Consider the following 17335-nt stretch of genomic DNA (forward strand, 5'->3'; position numbering starts at 1 on the left):
ATCCTCCTGGTGACCCCGCTGTCCCCAGGCTGGGAAGTAGCAGCACCCTTGGGACGGTCCCACAAATCCCTCAGGAGCAGCAGAAAGTGAGAAACAAAACACAGGAGAGACCACATCCACGGAGCAGCTGAGGACCCGCAGCCAGGGCAGCGAGGGGGTGGGGCAGGCATGGGCCCTCCCCAGCGGGGCATGCGTGTGATGGACGGGAGCCCCTCCTCTGCCACACGGACACAGACATGCGCTGGGCGCACACACTGAATGCACACGCACACCCCACTGACAAACACTCACACCACCCCAGCAAAGCTTTACCTCCTAACGAAGACACCGTGGTCTCCTCCTCAATTTCCTCAGTTCTGAAATCTTCCTGGCTGCCCACTCCAGCCAAGGGTGGAGAAGTGACTGGAGGGGCCTCGGGCAGCCCGGGTCCCAGGGGTGCGCCCTGGGGTGAGAGTGGGAAGCAGCTCTATTATTCAGCGACGCGTGTGGCCCGTGAGCGCTGGCAAAGCTGTCAGGTTTACATGTGTTCGGTTGTAAAATGAGATGTTTATGGACTGCAGGGAAGTTATTCTTAAGCCACCAGAGACTCCGTCACAGACAGGAAGAAGCTCTGGCCCCTCCAGAGCCATTTTCTCCTGGAAACTCTGTCACAGACAGGAAGAGGCTCTAGGCCCCTCCGGAGCCCTTTTCTCCTGGACAGCTCAGGGGATGGGGGTCTCCTCGCCCTGCAAGTCGGCAAGTCCCCAAACCACCACACCTGGAGGGATGGCTGAGCGCCGGCCCTCCCCTGCCCCCTGCAGGGCCCAGGATGGCCCCTCAGAGACTCAGGGAGCCCCAGTTCCTGCCTGTAGTCTGGACAGTGACGGGCACGTAGCCATCACCATGTTGGACGCCCACAGAGGGAGGGAGCCTCTGCGTTCACTGCACAAGGGGAGAGGTGGCCCTGCTCTGTAAGCCCACTTCCCTGTCCCCAGAGGCACCCGGAGCTGCGAGGACGTGGGCACAGGCGCAGTGAAGACGCTTCCTGTGACCAGCCGTCCACACCTGGCACAAGCTCCCTGGCAACAGTGCTCGGGAGATGGTGCTGGTCTAGGTGCCCGGGACGGCATGCCTGTGAGGCCTGTCCAAGGGCTCCCCAACTGCCCGGTGGGCAAGCGGCACCTGGCGCTGGACACCAGGCCTCCCCCCTACAGCCACAACCCTCCAATATGGGGAGGGTCCCCAGGGACCCGGAGCTGGTCAGCCGCTGACACCCCAGACCCTGTGGGCAAGGGAGAGCGAAGGCACGGAGGACCACGGAGAGTGCGCAGGGGGTGCTGAGAGGGCGAGGGTGCCCTGGACCAGGCTGGGCCCCGCACAGAGGCTTCCCCACGGCCCCTCATCCCTCCCATACTGCGGCCTCGGCCAGATTTTCTGAAGCAGGAGCTGGCAGGGATGGCTTCCTAGTTAGCGCACTGCAGGCCAGATGACTCTTTCCATCTCTGGCTGCCCCCGCCTCCAGTCTGTTAGGAGAGGCCCCGTGGGGCTTCCCTGGTGGCGCAGTGGCTGAGAGTCCGCCTGCCGATGCAGGGGACACGGGTTCGTGCCCCGGTCCGGGAAGATCCCACATGCCGCGGAGCGGCTGGGCCCGTGAGCCATGGTTGCTGAGCCTGTGTGTCCAGAGCGTGTGCTCCGCAACGGGAGAGGCCACAACAGTGAGAGGCCCCCATACCGCAAAAAAAAAAAAAAAAAAAAAGAGAGGCCCCGTGGCTGCAGCGCTTCACGCCTTGGCACCGGCACAGTGGGGACGCCGCCGTCACCGCAGTTTGTGCCCAGGGCCCCTGGGTGGAGATGGCTGAGGAGTGGACGGGCCACATGACCCCCAGCAGGGCCGGCGTGGGCAGCACCCTCTGACACCCTCCAGGGGGCAGCCGCGCGCCAGAGCCAGCACGGCTCCCCGAGAGCTGCCCTGGCCAGTGCAGGGAGTCCCGGCGTCCCTGGCATGCGGGGGGCCGCCAACCGTCCACCCCAGGGCAGCTCAGCACTCCGTCCCATCACGGCCCCTCAACACCCAAGCCCTAAGAGGAGGCGATCTGTCCAAACAGGAGAAGGCAATGTCCCTGTCACGCCTGAGACAACCCCAGCCCTGTGTGTGGCTTTGGGCCATGTGGGCTACAGAGCGGGGTTGGCCCCTTAGTCCCTTACGGCCCCACAAGCTGACAGGAGACGCAAACAGATGCCAAGGTCATTCAGACAACCGCACGAGGTCTGGACCAGACACCGGATTCGAGAGAACATTCCCCCCAGAGGAGGCTCAGCCAGAAGGCGTGCCGGCCACTCAGCCAGAGCTCTAGTCCCCCGTCTCCAGCGGGAATTTGTCTTGGCCGCCCAGGGAGCCCTTAGAATTCACACACGCGTGTGCACACATGTCCCCGACACCCCACCCTGAGGGCCCCGGCACTCACCAACTCCTCCCCGATACGCTCCCAGGTCTCCGCAAGCCCGCTGCCCAAGTCTCCTGACGCCTGCAGGGTTGACAGGAAACAAGCCAGTGACCGAAACCCCCAGCCCCCCGGGAGCTCGGGGCGGGGGGAGAGGGCGGGCTGGGTGTGGGGGTCAGGGTGGTCCTCGACAGGGCACATGTCCATCAGACCACTTAGAACGAAAGGCCCGTGGGGAGCGAGCTCAGCGACTGGCCGGACACACAGACCCGCACGAAACGCATTCCTTCCTCTCGACGGGTCATCCTGTCCCGGGACGCTGTCCTGGGAAACGGCCAGGGACCCTCGGGGGCTGGGACTCAGCGTGAAGGTCATGCCCCCTCTTGCCTGCCCTGCTCCCTGCACACGGCTGAGACCTGGGTTTGCCCTGGGGACACAGGTCTCCTGCCCGTCTGTCCTTCACACACCAGAAGTGGTGTGCTTTCTGCCTTAGGTGCCACGGGACAGTGTGCATGCACACACACACACACACACACATCTTTTGCTCTGGTGACTACTAGTGACTCTATCGCCAACTGGCTATTCTAGGGGTGATTTTTAACCTTTAGGTTCTGTAAGTGTTTTTGTGTGGAAAGTTCTAGGCAAGGGAGGTTCTTTCTCAGGTTACAGGTAGATAGAAACGTAATCCCAAGTAACATCGACCCAAAGTGGGATCTTTCAAAAGAGACCTTTCTGGCCCCGTTACTTCGGGTTTCCAGGCGAGGCCACCCCACTCCCAGCCTTGAGTCCCTCCTCCCACAAGGTGGGGGCGGGGAGGGAGCCCCTGCCTGAGCCCGGGCAGCGGCCACTCACCCTGTCATCGTCGTCCTTCTCATCCTCACCCAGGCAGTGCAGGGGGCTCACCTGCGGGTCCTCACGCAGCCTCAGGTCCGAGACCAGGCCCTGCACAGAGGGGAAGGTCAACAGAGGTCCCAAGGCAGGAGGCCCAGGGCGCAGGGAGACCCCGACTCAAGTTGCAGCCGGCTCGGAGCCTGACACGTCTGAGGCCAATTCCAGGGGTGGCGCCACAGCGGGGGACGCCACAGAGGGTGGCATCACTCCCTCCCTCCTTCCCTCTTTAGCACGAATGCTCATCACCCGCTCGCGGGCTCCGCGCTCCCTCCATGGCCCCAGCCCCACACTAGGTGCCAGGACACAGCACAGACACATCTCTCGGGTCCCAGTGCAGAGAACAGGTCAGCAGTGTGCAGTGTCCTTGGAGGTGGTGTCCCCTCGGGGCACAAGGCAGGCAGCACTGGCCGGGGGGAGGTCAGGGCAGCAGGCACGGAGAAGATGCGGGACCCCCGCTCCTACAGAAAGCCCAACGCTGGGGCAGGGCCACCACCAGCTGGAATGGCACGATGGCCAAGGACCTCAGCCTGGCTGCGCCGGGGCCTTTGCCATGAGGTCTCCTGTTCCCCAGAGGGTGACACAACCACAGGTTCTGAATCGCGGCCGAGATCTCAGAGACACGTGCGTGAGGCCGCTGGACCCCGGGCCTTTGGTGCTCTTTCTAGAAGCCTTCCCTGCCTGGGAGTTATGAGTATTTACACATGCTTGCCTGGTATTTCTTTTGTTTTCATTTTAATCCATGGGATTTATCAGTGCATCTTCTCCTGAATAGAGACCACATTTCATCAAGTCTAAGATGCACACTTTCACAGCTCTTAATACAGACCAGTTTAGGTCAGGAGCAGGCAAACTTTCTCAGTCAAGGGCCAGATGGTGCATATTTCCAGGTCTTTGCTGCCGCTGCTCTGCGGCTGTGTCGGGAAGCTGACCACAGACGGTTGGTGGACGCTGGACGCAGCTGCTCCCACCAGACCGTACAGGACACTGAAACATTCACACCTCACAAAGTACTCGTCTTCTTTTGGTTTTTGCAGCCACTTAAACATGCAGAAGCCTTTCTAGTCGTGGGCTGTATTAAAATAGGCAGCGGGCAGGGTGTCCTCAGGCCGTGTGCCGACCGGTCAGGTTACTGTTTACCCCCTAAGTGCCCTTCACACTCCCTTTATCACTGATCCCCCGTCTCACGGCCATCCTGCTCCACGCGTGACCACAAGCCGACAAACACCCCCGCATGTCCCCATGAGCCCTTGCCTGAGGGCTCCACGCCTCTCTCTGGGCCCAGCTCAGGCCACCTCTTCCAGGAAGCCCCACGGACTCCCTCCCAAGGATCAGCACCTCCGGACCCCAGTTCTGCCTGGCTCCATACTCCCCCTTGCACCTCCACTCCCACTGATAGAGGCCTACAGGGTAGGACACCCCACCTCCCTGCGTGTGTGTTTGTGTGTACACATCGCGTGTGTCACATGCACGTGGATGTGCACACGTATACGTGAGTGTATAAGTGTGTCGTGCAGGTACGCGCATCATTGTGTGTGAGCGTGCACACGTGGGTGTGTATGTGCACAGGTGTGTGTGCATGTTCAGGCGAATGAGGTCAGCTGGCCCAGCTGGGGGGCTGAGGGAGAACCCCACAGCCCCCAGTTACATGAGGTCCTCATGTCTCCAACACAACTCCCAGCCAGGCCTGCGAGGGGGGGGGCGGAGGCCAAAGACACAGGCGGAGAGGAGGTGCAGGCGGGGGGTTTCAGCTCCGCAGCGCACGTGGATTGCCCCCCTTTCTCAAGTGAGGACGGGGGCTGGCCTCAGGGGCGGTGGGCCCTGCTCGGGGCTCCCAAAACTGCTGCGGCCTCACCAGCCAACGGGGGCACCAAGTCGCCAACAATGGCGTCCTGTCACTGGTTGATCTCCGAAGGTGGCGAGAACAGTGTCCATTGGTGGGAACACGGGCCATGTTCACTGTTTTCCCCACCTGACCGCAGCTCATTTCAGAAGCTCTAAGGCAGAAGTGCCCGTGGCTTCGTGGCCAAGGCCCATCCTGCCTGGTGAGCCCCTCCTGCAGCTCCGACCCTCACACCATGGGAGGAGGCTGCACGCTTCTCACACTCAGGATGACCAGCAGTTCAAGAAGGTTCTGCAGGATGGCCTGGCACGGACCAGCACCTGCCTGGTGATGTCTGGGTCTCCAGCGGAAGCTGACAGACCACAGGGCAGGGGGGCAGGGGTCGCGGTCAGCACTGCCGTCCAGGAGCCTGTCCCCTGGCAGGCGGGAGGGAGGTGGCAGCGTCTTCCCTGAAGTGACCAGGCATGTGGAGCGCCGCCTCCCTCAGTCTGAGGTTAGCCCATTGCTTCAGCTGAACCAGCGCAGACACCTGTGTCCAAAGCTGAGTCCAGCTTTTCTGCCCTTCACATCCAGCTCCATCCTTGCCTCCCCTGGGTCCCCCGTCACCGGCCCCCTGAGAGCAGAAAGCCACGGTCTTCTCTGGAGCCTTGAACCAGCCTGCAGAATCCCCGCAAGGCCCACAGTCAGGGTGGAGCTGGCCCCTTCTCACGGCAGCCATTGGGGACCTGAGGCTGTGTCCAGGGCTGGAGATCACTGGAGGGACACAGGATGGCCTGACTGACCGCGGGACTGTGTAGGCATCGGGGTCCCTGGGCCCCGTGTGGTACGTGGATCCTACGGGCAGAACCTGGTTGCGGGTAGAGGAGAGGCTGTGAGGGGCTGGCGGCCTGCAGACCACCCAGGGTTGGAGCTCCGGTCTGAAGAGGGACGGTCCACCCAGCCGTGATGAGGGGATTCGGCCATGGGCAGTGGTTGGTCTGTTCCCCCCTGGAATCCTGAGATGCTCCAACCACCAGGGAGGGCAGTGAGCTGCTGGGAGGGGCATGTGGAGGTTCTGTGTGTGGGAGGGCACACGTGTGTGCATGCACGGGGGTTGGTCACTGGGCTCGGGTCAGTGGCAGGAGCATGTTGGGGATGGAAATTCTCGGCCCACCCACAGCCCTGCTGGAGGAGGGACAGGGCGTCTCCAGGCGACAGAGAATCACGCCAGGGGCGGCACGAGGGGCCAGACGTTCCATTTCTAGAAAGCCACACTCTGGGGGCACTTCGTGTGTGACGGCGATGCGGGAAGGTCACGAGGCTCCCGGCAGGCAGAGGGCATCTGGGCATGACCGTCCCCACACGGACACTGTCCCGTGAGGCGAGGGTCCCCACACCAGCCGGCATCAGGCCAGCCGGGAGGAATGGGGAGCAGGACACGCCCGAGGCCACGCTCAGCTGGGAAGACGCCAGCAGCACAAAGGCCACAAGACCCGCTGCACACACTGGACGGACTTGCAAGCAGAGGTTGTGAAATCCAGACCGTTTGAAATCTGTCCTGTTGCTGCTTCACTAGGGCCACTGGGCTTAGAGTTGTGTGCAGACGACCAGAGCCCCACGCCGTGAGAGCGTGTCCCTAGTCACTGGTGCTGGGTCCATCTCCCTGGGACCCCCAACTCCGGGCACCCCAGCGTTCTCCAGGGGGCCTCCCACACCCCTGAGGGGTGTCTGCTCCATCTGGAAGGGCCGTGTCCCGGCTCAGGGCAGTGGGGCTGAGCAAGCCTGGACAGGGGGTGGGTGGGCCGCAGCCCTCCTGGGCCTGCTTCGCCCGTCCTCACCCCCGGCCCCTCCCTCCTCTGCTGGCTGACCCCCAGGTTGCCTGGTCCCTTGTCACCTACCCCGGCTGTCTCTGTGATTGGCCCACACCACCACTGTCCCATGTCCCGTATGTCCTGAACTGAGTGGCTTCTGACCAGCTTCCCGTACCAAGTCCCAACTCCTCAACCATTCGCGTCAAATTCTATTACAAGGAGCTCTCTCCCCATTTCTCCATTTCATGAAGTCAGGGAATTGCGTGACTGCTGCAGGACTGTGACCAGTTACAGCACGGGTCCAGGTCAGTTCAGATGACTGACAGAGGAGTATTGGGAGAAGCTGGTGACAGTGACCTCTGGTGCCCCGAGCTGTCCCTCAGTCAGGGGCAGCAGGTCTGGTGTGGCTGGACTTGGGGGCCACAGCGAGAAGACTAAGGGGTGTCAGAGGATGCCAGCACTTTCCCTGCCCGCTGTGCTCCATCCTTGGGGCCAAGCCTACCCAAACCTAGCGTGGCTGGTGGGCACCCTCTTGGCTTCAGTGGGCCAGTCACTTATTCCTTATATAACGTGGCCAACAAAGCCGCCTGCTGAGGAAAATTCATAGCCTCCAGTGCCCTCATCATAGAACAAAAGCAGTGAATGTTCAACACGAGGTGCACAGCTGGGCCGTGTCTCTTGTTCCCAAGCACAGTCTTGCCCTGGCCCAGTACCAGTTTCGGACGAGGGTCCCAGGAGGTCTGAAAAAACAGATGACTAAACCTCAACAGAAACCTGGGTAAAGAGGAAGGTGGCTTCATAAAGAGAAAAGCCAACGGGAATGAGAAAACAGGAACACTTTCAACAAAGAGAAATTAAGTCGAGAAAATTCAACTACATAGTGTTTGAAATAGTTAAAAAAAAAGAATGAGGTCAATAACCACTGAAAAAGAATTGGAAGTAACATATTAAGCAGAATGTTGCAACAACGGGGTGGAATTAGGGATTTCCCAAGAAATACTTATTACGAAATAAGCTCAAGAATAAGAATGAACGTGAAAGACCAAGGACGTTCCTAATTTTTGTGATGGGAGAAAACAACAAAGGGTCTGCAAGGACCTCAGGAAGGGGGCCGGGCTGAGTGCTGGGTGGTCGGCGAGGGGCTGAGCACCCTGCTCCGGAGACCATCGGTGGGGACACCCTGGCTCATTCCGCACCCGAAGCTCTGTGCTCATCTGGGCCAAGTCTTTGCAGTCACACTTGTGAGTGATGCTTCCCCAGGAGTCTGAATTCAGAAAGGCTGACAAACCCTGTCCTAAACCCATCTTGTCTACTCCTCCCCCCAGACAACACGCTTCACCTCTCACTTGGCTGGAGTCTGATCAAACTCCCAGAGAGAGATTCCTGGAACTGGAGTCCGAGGGGACAGAGGAGCCACACCACACTGGACCCAGCTGGAAGTGGCATGTTACAGCAGGGGGAGGGGCAGCACCCTAACCCTGGTAAGCAGGGCTCCAGACAGAGCCGGACAGTCCCCTCTGCTTCTGTCTCTCTAATCTTCAAAGATTTTTCTGGGTGTCTATTCCAGGCCAGATTTAACCACATAAACACTTTAAATATCCCAATGGTTAAAAAGAATGACTAGGTGAAAAGGCAAATGAAAAACTGGGAAATAAAATCTGCAGTGTATAAAACAAATGATCAGTGTCTTACATACATAAAGAGTTCATATAAACCAATAAGAAACAATTGAAGCCATTAAAACAAAAATGCAAGGGACGTAAACGGGCTAGTTACGAGAAGAAATACAAATATCCAGTAAACACAGGAAACATTAAAGTTTGTTTTCACTCACAACTAAGAAATGCCAATTAAAACACCCAGACACTGTTTGCCTACGTATCTAACTGGCAAGTGTGTTTTGCACAGATGACCCCAGCCTGGTGAGCCCCTCTGGCTGTCCTTGATGCAGGAAGGTGGTGACCTCTGTTAGCACCGTGAGACAGGCAACCCATCCCCACCAGCACATGAGCAACTTTTCTTTTAAAGTGTTAAAGAAACATGGAACTTATGGGAGAGATTTCCATCTAGAAAAGTGTAGGAAATCTCACGACTCGCCAGTCTACACAGCCCCTCCCTAGATAGAACGGCTCTCTCCAACTTCTCTCCAGTTAAACAAGTTTGAGGATCAAAATGAAAACACGAAGAGGCCCAGTTTGGTATCAAAGTCCTGCTGGCTCCCAGACCCCATGGGTGAAAGTTCCTGCCAAAGGTGAAAGGTCAGCTTTCAGAACCGAGTCACCAGGACTTAGAACAACTTTAACCAAGCAGCCTTTGTCTGGGCAATAATTAACTTTCTGTCCCCTGGGGACACATCCCCCATCGGCACACACAGGGACCCCTGTCTGGACCACCGGGCGGGGCGAGCCAGCTGCAGAGTGGCTGCAATGTTAGAATTCAGGGACTTGTGGGTCAGCGCCTGCTGGGGGTGCCCACGCACTGCTTCCAGGAGGCGGGCTCCAGCTAAAGGTTCCAAGAACTGCGAGGGCCAAGGGCCCAGGAGAAAGACCCCACTAGGATCTGGGATCTACCTCCTCCCAGAAGTGAAGGCCAGGGCCAGGCCTGGGGGAAGGGGCTTCCCTGGGGACATGGTAGAGACCGCCACATGCCGGTCACCGCTGGGGAAATTCTGTCCATGCTGCTCTGAAGCGGAGGCCTGCCCTGGGCTCACCGGCCATGGGGCCACTGCACAGTTTGGCAAAAATAATAACCAGCACAATGAATGTTGGTGCGTGGCAGGAACCCCTGGCCCACACTCAGCGCTCCACTGTCGTCTTGAAATTCTTAATTTTCACTGTGTGTGGTCTGCTGCTGGGCCTGGACAAAGCCCCCGCTCACTGATGGGGGGGCACCACACCCACGTGTAGACACACATATGCACACATGGGGTGGGGCCCCTGATGGTGGCAGAGGTGGGTATCCAGTGACGAAGGCAGTCCCAGAGCAGCAGGGGAATAAAGCCCAGGGGGAGCTGGGTGGGCCAAGGGCCTGCTCCCCCGGGGTTTTCCTGTCCCCGGAGCCCCTGCTGCAGCAGGTGGGAGCAACCATCGTCCCCATCCCCAGCCTGCCCCCTGCCCTGGGTGCTGGCGGCCATCACGGTTACCTGGAACTTGTCAGGGTCTGCTCGGCCAGCCTGGGCCACGAAGAGGCGGGCGTCGGGCTCCAGCTGCAGGCCACGTGGGGAGCGCGTCAGGGGCTGGCGCTGGACCTCCTTGCAGTCCACGAAGAGCGTGGCATGCGCGCCGTCCACGGCGATGGCCAGGCGCGTCCAGCGACCGTCCAGCGTGGGCAGCGTGAAGCTGGCGGCCGTGTGTGTGCGGGCGGCACCGGGCTCGGTGTAGAGCAGCTGCACCTGCTGCCACGCCCCGCGTGCCGCCGCCAGCTTCAGGCCCACCAAGACCACCGCCTGCGCCGCGTCCGTGACCGCGAAGAGCACGCCCGCGCGTGCCGAGGCCGGCCGCACGTGCACCAGCAGGGAGAAGTGTTGGAAGAATGTGCTGGGCAGGAGGCTCCGGGCCACCCAGCCATCACCACCCACGTCCGCGCCGAACTCGTAGGCAGGCCCCACGTCGGGGTCGTGCACCAGGGCCACCTGCTGCGGCAGGGGCTCCCCGAGCAGCGGCTGGAGCCCCACCTCCATGACCTGGCTCTCTGTGGAGAGAAAGACAGCAGTGAGGCCGCACACCCCCAGGGAAACCGAGGCCCGGCTGGCCTCCCACCCGCCAGCGGGGCACGACAGCCACCTGCCCGTCCAGGCGCCACGCCCGCCCCCACAGGCTTGTTGCTTCCAAGTGGGGCACAGAGACCCTCCCAAATTAGCGTGGTGGGAGGGGCAGGGGCACAGCCCGCTGGGGACCCCGTCCCCCGTTAGCACAAGGAGCCACCACCAGGTGCCAAGGGCTCGAGCCCACCCCGTTCCCACACCGGAACCACAGGAGGCACCCTCGCCCACCCCGGCCACTGGTGTAGCTTGAAGACATTGAAACGCTACAAAGAGGAGAGACGCGCACAGGGGCGCCCTGAGCTGTGTCTACACTAGGGACGTCCCGGAAACGAATTACACTTCTAGGAAGGGAGGCCGCAAAAGGGGCTGCGTTTCTTGGGGGGCCCTTCTCAGCTGTGGTCTCCACGTCTGCTCACACTTGGTACCGCAAACTCCACCCCCGCCTCCCAGGTTGCTGGGGGTCTTACCAGCTGGTGGCTGCTTCACGGGGCTCCTCACTGCCCAGTGTCCACACCAGGCGCCACACATGACCGCCCGACCTGGACAGGGCTGCCTGATGGACCACCCTGGCCTCCTCCCTCACCGACCATCACACTCTCGGCCCCACACCGCTCCACCCATCCTCTCAGTTACCCCGCGGGCTTTCGTCCCTCTGCCTCCTCGTGTGGTCAGCGACCCGCCACCAAACGGAGCCCACTCGGCAGCACGGGCCCAGGCTGGGACACGGCCACGGCGCCTGGACCCGCCCGAGCTGTGGGTACAGCAGGGACAGTGCTGCTTCCTGGGCATGTAGGGGCCACTAGTGGCCTGGACTGATGATTGCTGGGACCGGGGGTGTCCAGGGCTGGGGGCGGCAGGGCCCACCTCTCTGTACAGGGGACGTGGTCACTGGCCACCCCAGGATAGGGAAACACCATTGCGAGGAGAGGTCGGTTCACCAGTGGCTTCCCTGAACGCCCACACTGCCGGGCAGAGTGGGGACTTGGAGGCCGTGGTCAGGCCAAAGGCCCCCCCAAGGCCTTTTCTCTCAAGACCCCCCGTGGGGCTTCCCTGGTGGTGCAGTGGTTGGGAGTCCGCCTGCCGATGCAGGGGACACGGGTTCGCGCCCCGGTCTGGGAAGATCCCACATGCCGCGGAGCAGAGGGGCCCGTGAGCCATGGCCGCTGGGCCTGCGCGTCCGGAGCCTGTGCTCCACAACGGGAGAGGCCACAACGGTGAGAGGCCCGCGTACCGCCAAAAAAAAAAAAAAAAAAAAAAAAGACCCTCATAATCTGGGCGCGGTCTGCCTCCAAAATGAGGTCCATGGGGAGACGCTCTCTTGGGGAGCAGCTGCTGGCGTGTGGGTGTCCCGACCACGGCGCGGATGAGCCCGCCAGTGTGCACGCGACTATGTGTGCAGGTGACAGTGTGGCTGCGTCAGTGTGTGTTGTGTGTGGTGGGCGCCTGGAGTCTGGCCCCCAAGCGCAGGGTCAGGCCGACCCGGAACTTCCTGGGACAAAGCAGAGGGAAGAAAAGCTGGACCCCAACTTCCCAAGACAAGCCGTGCCTTTCACAGAGCACCCTGAGAACAAAATATGAAAAGAGAAGAGACAAGAGGTGCCCACACGAAGACCAGGTCTTTGGGTACCCGCCAGGCTGGTCCCTCCCAGATAGCGGCGTCTCTGTGTGGCCCCGACTTCCCACAATGTGGGCTCCCCCTCAGCCTCACCCTGCCCCTTGCAAGTAAGATCCCTATGCAGATGAGAAGTGGGGAACAGCCAGGGCAGTGCAGACAGCAGCATCCATGGAACAGTGGCCTGGCCTCAGCGCCTGCCCAGGGTAAACGGCCCCCCTCACAGGGGCAGGGGATCTTCCCCAATACCCTGGGCTCTGGGAGGCCAGCAGTCACTTCCTGCTCAGAGACAGACACTGCTGTCCACCCAGATGGCGGCTGCTATATTGTCCCTTTGTATCAGAAATACCCAGGGCCCAAGTGTCCACTCGGGGAGATGCTCTAGGATTAGGAAACAGGACCCTCACCAGCCTGAGTGCCAGTGGCCCCAGTGTCCCAACTCAGCTGCCCCCAAAGTTAAACATGGATGTGCCCCAGCAGCGCCCTTCCTCCCAGGCAGCTAGAACTTTTCCAGATTAACTGAGAACACAAGATGCAGCAGCCGTTGACGTCCTGGGCTGGAAGACAATAGCGTGTTATAGGGACAGCCCAGGGACCCCAGAGATGCATGAGCAGTTCCTTTCCAAAGTTCTCCCATTTCCTCTCCATGAAATTCTCCATGGTTCCCATCGGGAGTAGGCCTCCGAATGCCACAGCCCTAAGATCACTGCTCCATTCTCCAGTTACAGGCGTCTTGGGCGGGGGATGTGGCCACACCTCCCTGCAGATCTGGCAGCTGCCGCGCTGGAGGTGCTGGCCTGAGGCGCTGGCCCGAGGCGCTGGCCCAGCTGTCTCGGGAAGGGAACCAGTATCTCTCCAGAGAGCGAGTGCCCAAGCCAAGCTCTGGGAGCTCAGAGGTACGCCTTCGTGGGAACACAGTGGGTGGCAGCTACATAAGCCAGGGCCCTCTGGTCTGCCGCACTCACTTCAGATTAAGGAATCGGGGACTTGCTAGTTGAAGACAGTTTTCCCTTTCAGCAAACAGGCCAGCCAGGACCAAGTGGGATTTAGCCCAGGTACTTAAGGTTAGTTCAACATTTGAAGATCAATTAATGGAATCCATCACATCAACAGAATTAAGAAAAATCACATGGTCCTATCATTAGATGCAGAAAAAGCATTTTATAAAATCCAACGCACATTATGATAAAAACTCTTAGTAAACTAGGAATAAAGGTGAACTTCCTCAAGTTGATAGACTACTAAAAACCTACAGTGAACATCATACTTAATGGTATACTTAACAGTGAGAAACTTGAAGCTTCCCCGCTAAAACCAGGTACAAGGCAAGGATGCCCCCTCTCACCACTCCTTTTCACCATAATAGCTAATGTCATAAGACCAGAAAAGGAAATAGAAGCACACAGATTGGAAAGGAAGAAATAAAACTATCAATCTGCAGATGACATGAAAATCAAAATGCAGAAAACCCAAAACAATTACCCAAAAAATACTCCTGGAACCACTGATAATGGCAAGTTTGTAGGATATAAGATTAATGTACAACAGTCAACCATTTTCTATATACCAGCAATGAACAAGTGGAATTTGAAATTAAAAACACAGTACCATTTACATTAGCACCCCCAAGATGAAATATTTATATTTATACCAGGTATAAGTATGACATATATGTATACAAGATCTACATGAGAAAAGCTACAAAACTCCGACAAAAGAAATCAAAGAAGAACTAAATGAATGCAGAGATATCCCATGTTCATGGATAGGAAGACTCAATGCTGTCAAGATATCAGTTCTTCCCAATTTGCTATAGATTCAGTGCAATCCTAATGAAAATCCCAGCAAGTTATTTTGGGGCTATAAACAAGTCAGTTCTGAAGTTTATACAGAGAGGGAAAAGACCAACACACTACTGAAGGAGAAGAACAAATTTGGAGGACTGACAGTGTCTGCCTTTAAGACTTATTATAAGCTACAGGAATCAAGACACTGTGGTATTGGTGCAAGAGAGACAAACAGATCAACGGAACGGAACAGAAAGCCCAGAAACAGACCCACATAAATACAGTCAACTCATCTTTAATAAAAAAATCAAAGGCAATACAATGGGGGAAAGATAGCCTTTTCAACAAATGGTGCTAGAACAACTGGACATCACATGCAAAAAAAAAAAAAAAAAACTCACGATGGATCACAGACCTATATGTAAACTGCCAAACTCCTAGAAGATAACATGGGAGAAACGCTTGATGACCTTGGGTTTGGCAATGACTTTTTAGATACAACACCAAAGGCACAATTCATGAAAGAACTGACAAGCTGGACTTCTGTGCTCCAAAAGACACAGTTACGACAACAAGAAGACAAGCCACAGACTGGGAGAAAAAAATTGCAAAACATGCATCAGATAAAGGACTGTTATTCAAAATATATAAAGAGCACTTGAAACTCAACAATGAGAAAATGAACAGCCTGATTAAGAAATGAACGAAAGATCTGGACAGACGCCTCAGCAAAGAAGATACACAGATGGCAGTTAAGGACCTGCAAAGATGCTCCACATCAGCTGTCATCAGGAAAACGCAAATTAAAACAACGAGGGAATTCCCTGGCGGTCCAGCGGTTAGGACTCGGTGCTTTCACTGCCGAGGGCACAGGTTCAATCCCTGGTTGGGGAACTAAGATCCCACAAGCCACGTGGCTCGGCCAAAAAATATATATATATAAATAAAATAACAATGAGATATCACTATACACCTATCAGAATGGCCAAAATCTGGAATATAGACAACACCAAATGCTGACGAGGCTGTGGAGCAACAGGAACCCTCATCACTGCTGGTGGGAACGCAGATGGTGTGGCTGCTTTGGAAGACGGTCGCGGTTTCTTACAAAACTAAACAGACTCTTACCATAGGATCCAGCAATCGCTTTCCTTGGTATTTACCTAAAGGAGCTGAAAACTTATGTCCACACAAAAAACTGCCTGTGGATATTTATAGCAGCTTTATCCACAGCTGACAAAACCTGGAAGCAACCACGCTGTCCTTCAGTAGGTGAACACATAGACTGTGGCCCATCCAGACAATGGAATAGTGTTCAGAGCTAAAGAGAAATGAGCTATCAAGTCAAGAAAAGCCATGCAGGAAACGTGAATGCATGTTCCTAAGCGAAAGAAGCCAATCTGAAAAGGCTACAGACTGTGATTCCAGCCATATGACATTCCGGAAAAGGCACAACTTTGGAGACAGTAAAAAGATCACTGGCCGCCAGGAGTCGGGGAGGAGGGACGAACAGGTGGGGTGCAGAAGATTTGTAAGGCAGTGAAAATACCCTTTGTGATACTATAATGGTGGATACATGTCATTTACATTTGTCACACGCACAACGGAACATATAACACTGAGTGAACCCTGAACTTTGGACTCCGGGTGATTGCGATGTGCCAGGGCAGGTTCACCAATAACAACAAATGTACCACTGGGTGGGGGTGTTGACAGTGGGGGAACTCTCTGGACCTTCCTCTCAAGTTTGCTATGAGCCTAAAACTGCTCTAAAAACAAGTCTGTTAAAAAAATTAGGCAAATGATAACAAAAAGTAAATAAATATTGCAACCCTATTATCAGATAAAACAGAATTCAAGATGAAAGGCATTAAGTGGGACAAAGGGGATGGTAATTCTGACAATCCACCGAGATGTGATGAGCCCGGTACCACCCCGTGCACCCAGGATGCATGGCAAAAAGAGGAGAAAGTCCTCATTCACGATGCAGACCGTGGGTCTCTCTCCTGCCCTACTTTCCCGTTAAGATGGGACATAACCACCTCAGTAAGACAACCTGATCACGTGTCTAAAGAAAGTCCATCCTGTCCCTTCCTCACACATGGCAGTGGTCACCAAGTCCAGACAGCTGCGGGGTTGGGGAACCTCATCTCAGCATCACAGAGAAAACCCACAGAGAACAAACATCTCAGAAACATGCAGGACTGGGAAGCATTCTAAACAAATGGAGAGGTGACCCAAGTCCCCGTGGATGTGCCAACATGTTTACAACGTTCAGATCTGCGCACACGTCCACCATGACCAATCATAGCCTCGGGGGATGTTTCTGATGATCTAGGAGAGAAAGTGCCCAAGGGCATCCGAGGCGTCTTTGAAGAATGCTATGCATTCCAAGTGAGGCGTGTTACCCAGCACCCAAAGCTGGGATGCACAGGGGCTCTCGGGCCGCCAGTCATTAACACAGACTTGAACAATCGAGGAACAAAGAAATCGGGAGGCTGAGCGGGGCCACTGGCCCTCCAGCGACACAGGGAGGCTTCCCAGACCCTGTGCAGGAAGGGGAGACTTTCAGGTGCACAGAACGTGATCCCACGCCCACAAAGCAGGACTCACAAGTATGTGTGGGTGCACACATGTGCACACACACGCTATGGCAGCAGGATAATGGGGCCCAAATGTGTCTGTCCCGCAACGCCTGGAACCTGTGTGTTGTCGCTGCACTCGGCAAAGGGGACTTTGCAGGTGTGGTTACGGTGACAGCCCTTGGAATGAGACCATCCAATCTAACCACGAGCTGAGCAGAGAACCTCTCCCAGCCAGGGCAGAGAGCCAGAGAGACGCAGCCTGAGAAGGGCTGGTGGCACCACTGGCTTTGAAGGTGGAGGGGGGCCGTGAGACAAGGAACGCGGGCTGCCTCCAGAAGCTGGAGAAGACAAGCCGAACCTTCCCTGGAGCCCCAGAAGGAGCGCAGCGCGGCAGGCACCTTGCTTCTGGCCCAGAGACACTGACTTCAGACTCCTGACCCCAAAGGTGACACACTAGTGTTGACTTGAGCCCCTGAGTTTGTGGTCTTTTGTCTCGGTGGCCACAGGACACTCACACACCACATGTGTGCAAATCCACAGAGACGCCCCGCACAGGGAGCTGTGTCCGGCCCTCCCTTGTGAGGCCCGGAATTGATGAACGTGTTCACGACTAGCTCTGGGATGAAGACCTAACACAGGGGAGAAGC

General features: G+C 57.1%; 1 protein-coding gene across 9 annotated transcripts in view; it reads right to left on the reverse strand.

Moving 5' to 3' along the window:
* COL18A1 (collagen type XVIII alpha 1 chain) overlaps positions 1-17335 on the reverse strand; it is a 94519-nt gene that overhangs the window by 26239 nt on the left and 50945 nt on the right. For all 9 annotated transcript variants that reach the window (XM_029214867.1, XM_029214864.1, XM_029214859.1 and 6 more), the window contains 4 exons: positions 10084-10631; positions 3273-3362; positions 2445-2504; positions 313-442 (listed from right to left, as the gene is read on the reverse strand). In XM_029214867.1, coding sequence (XP_029070700.1) covers positions 313-442; positions 2445-2504; positions 3273-3362; positions 10084-10631 — 828 coding nt within the window. The remainder of the gene's footprint in view (positions 1-312; positions 443-2444; positions 2505-3272; positions 3363-10083; positions 10632-17335) is intronic.

This window comes from Monodon monoceros, unplaced genomic scaffold (genome assembly GCF_005190385.1).
Source record: "Monodon monoceros isolate NGI ecotype Baffin Bay Population unplaced genomic scaffold, NGI_Narwhal_1 Super_Scaffold_11, whole genome shotgun sequence".
Taxonomy (NCBI): domain Eukaryota; kingdom Metazoa; phylum Chordata; class Mammalia; order Artiodactyla; family Monodontidae; genus Monodon; species Monodon monoceros.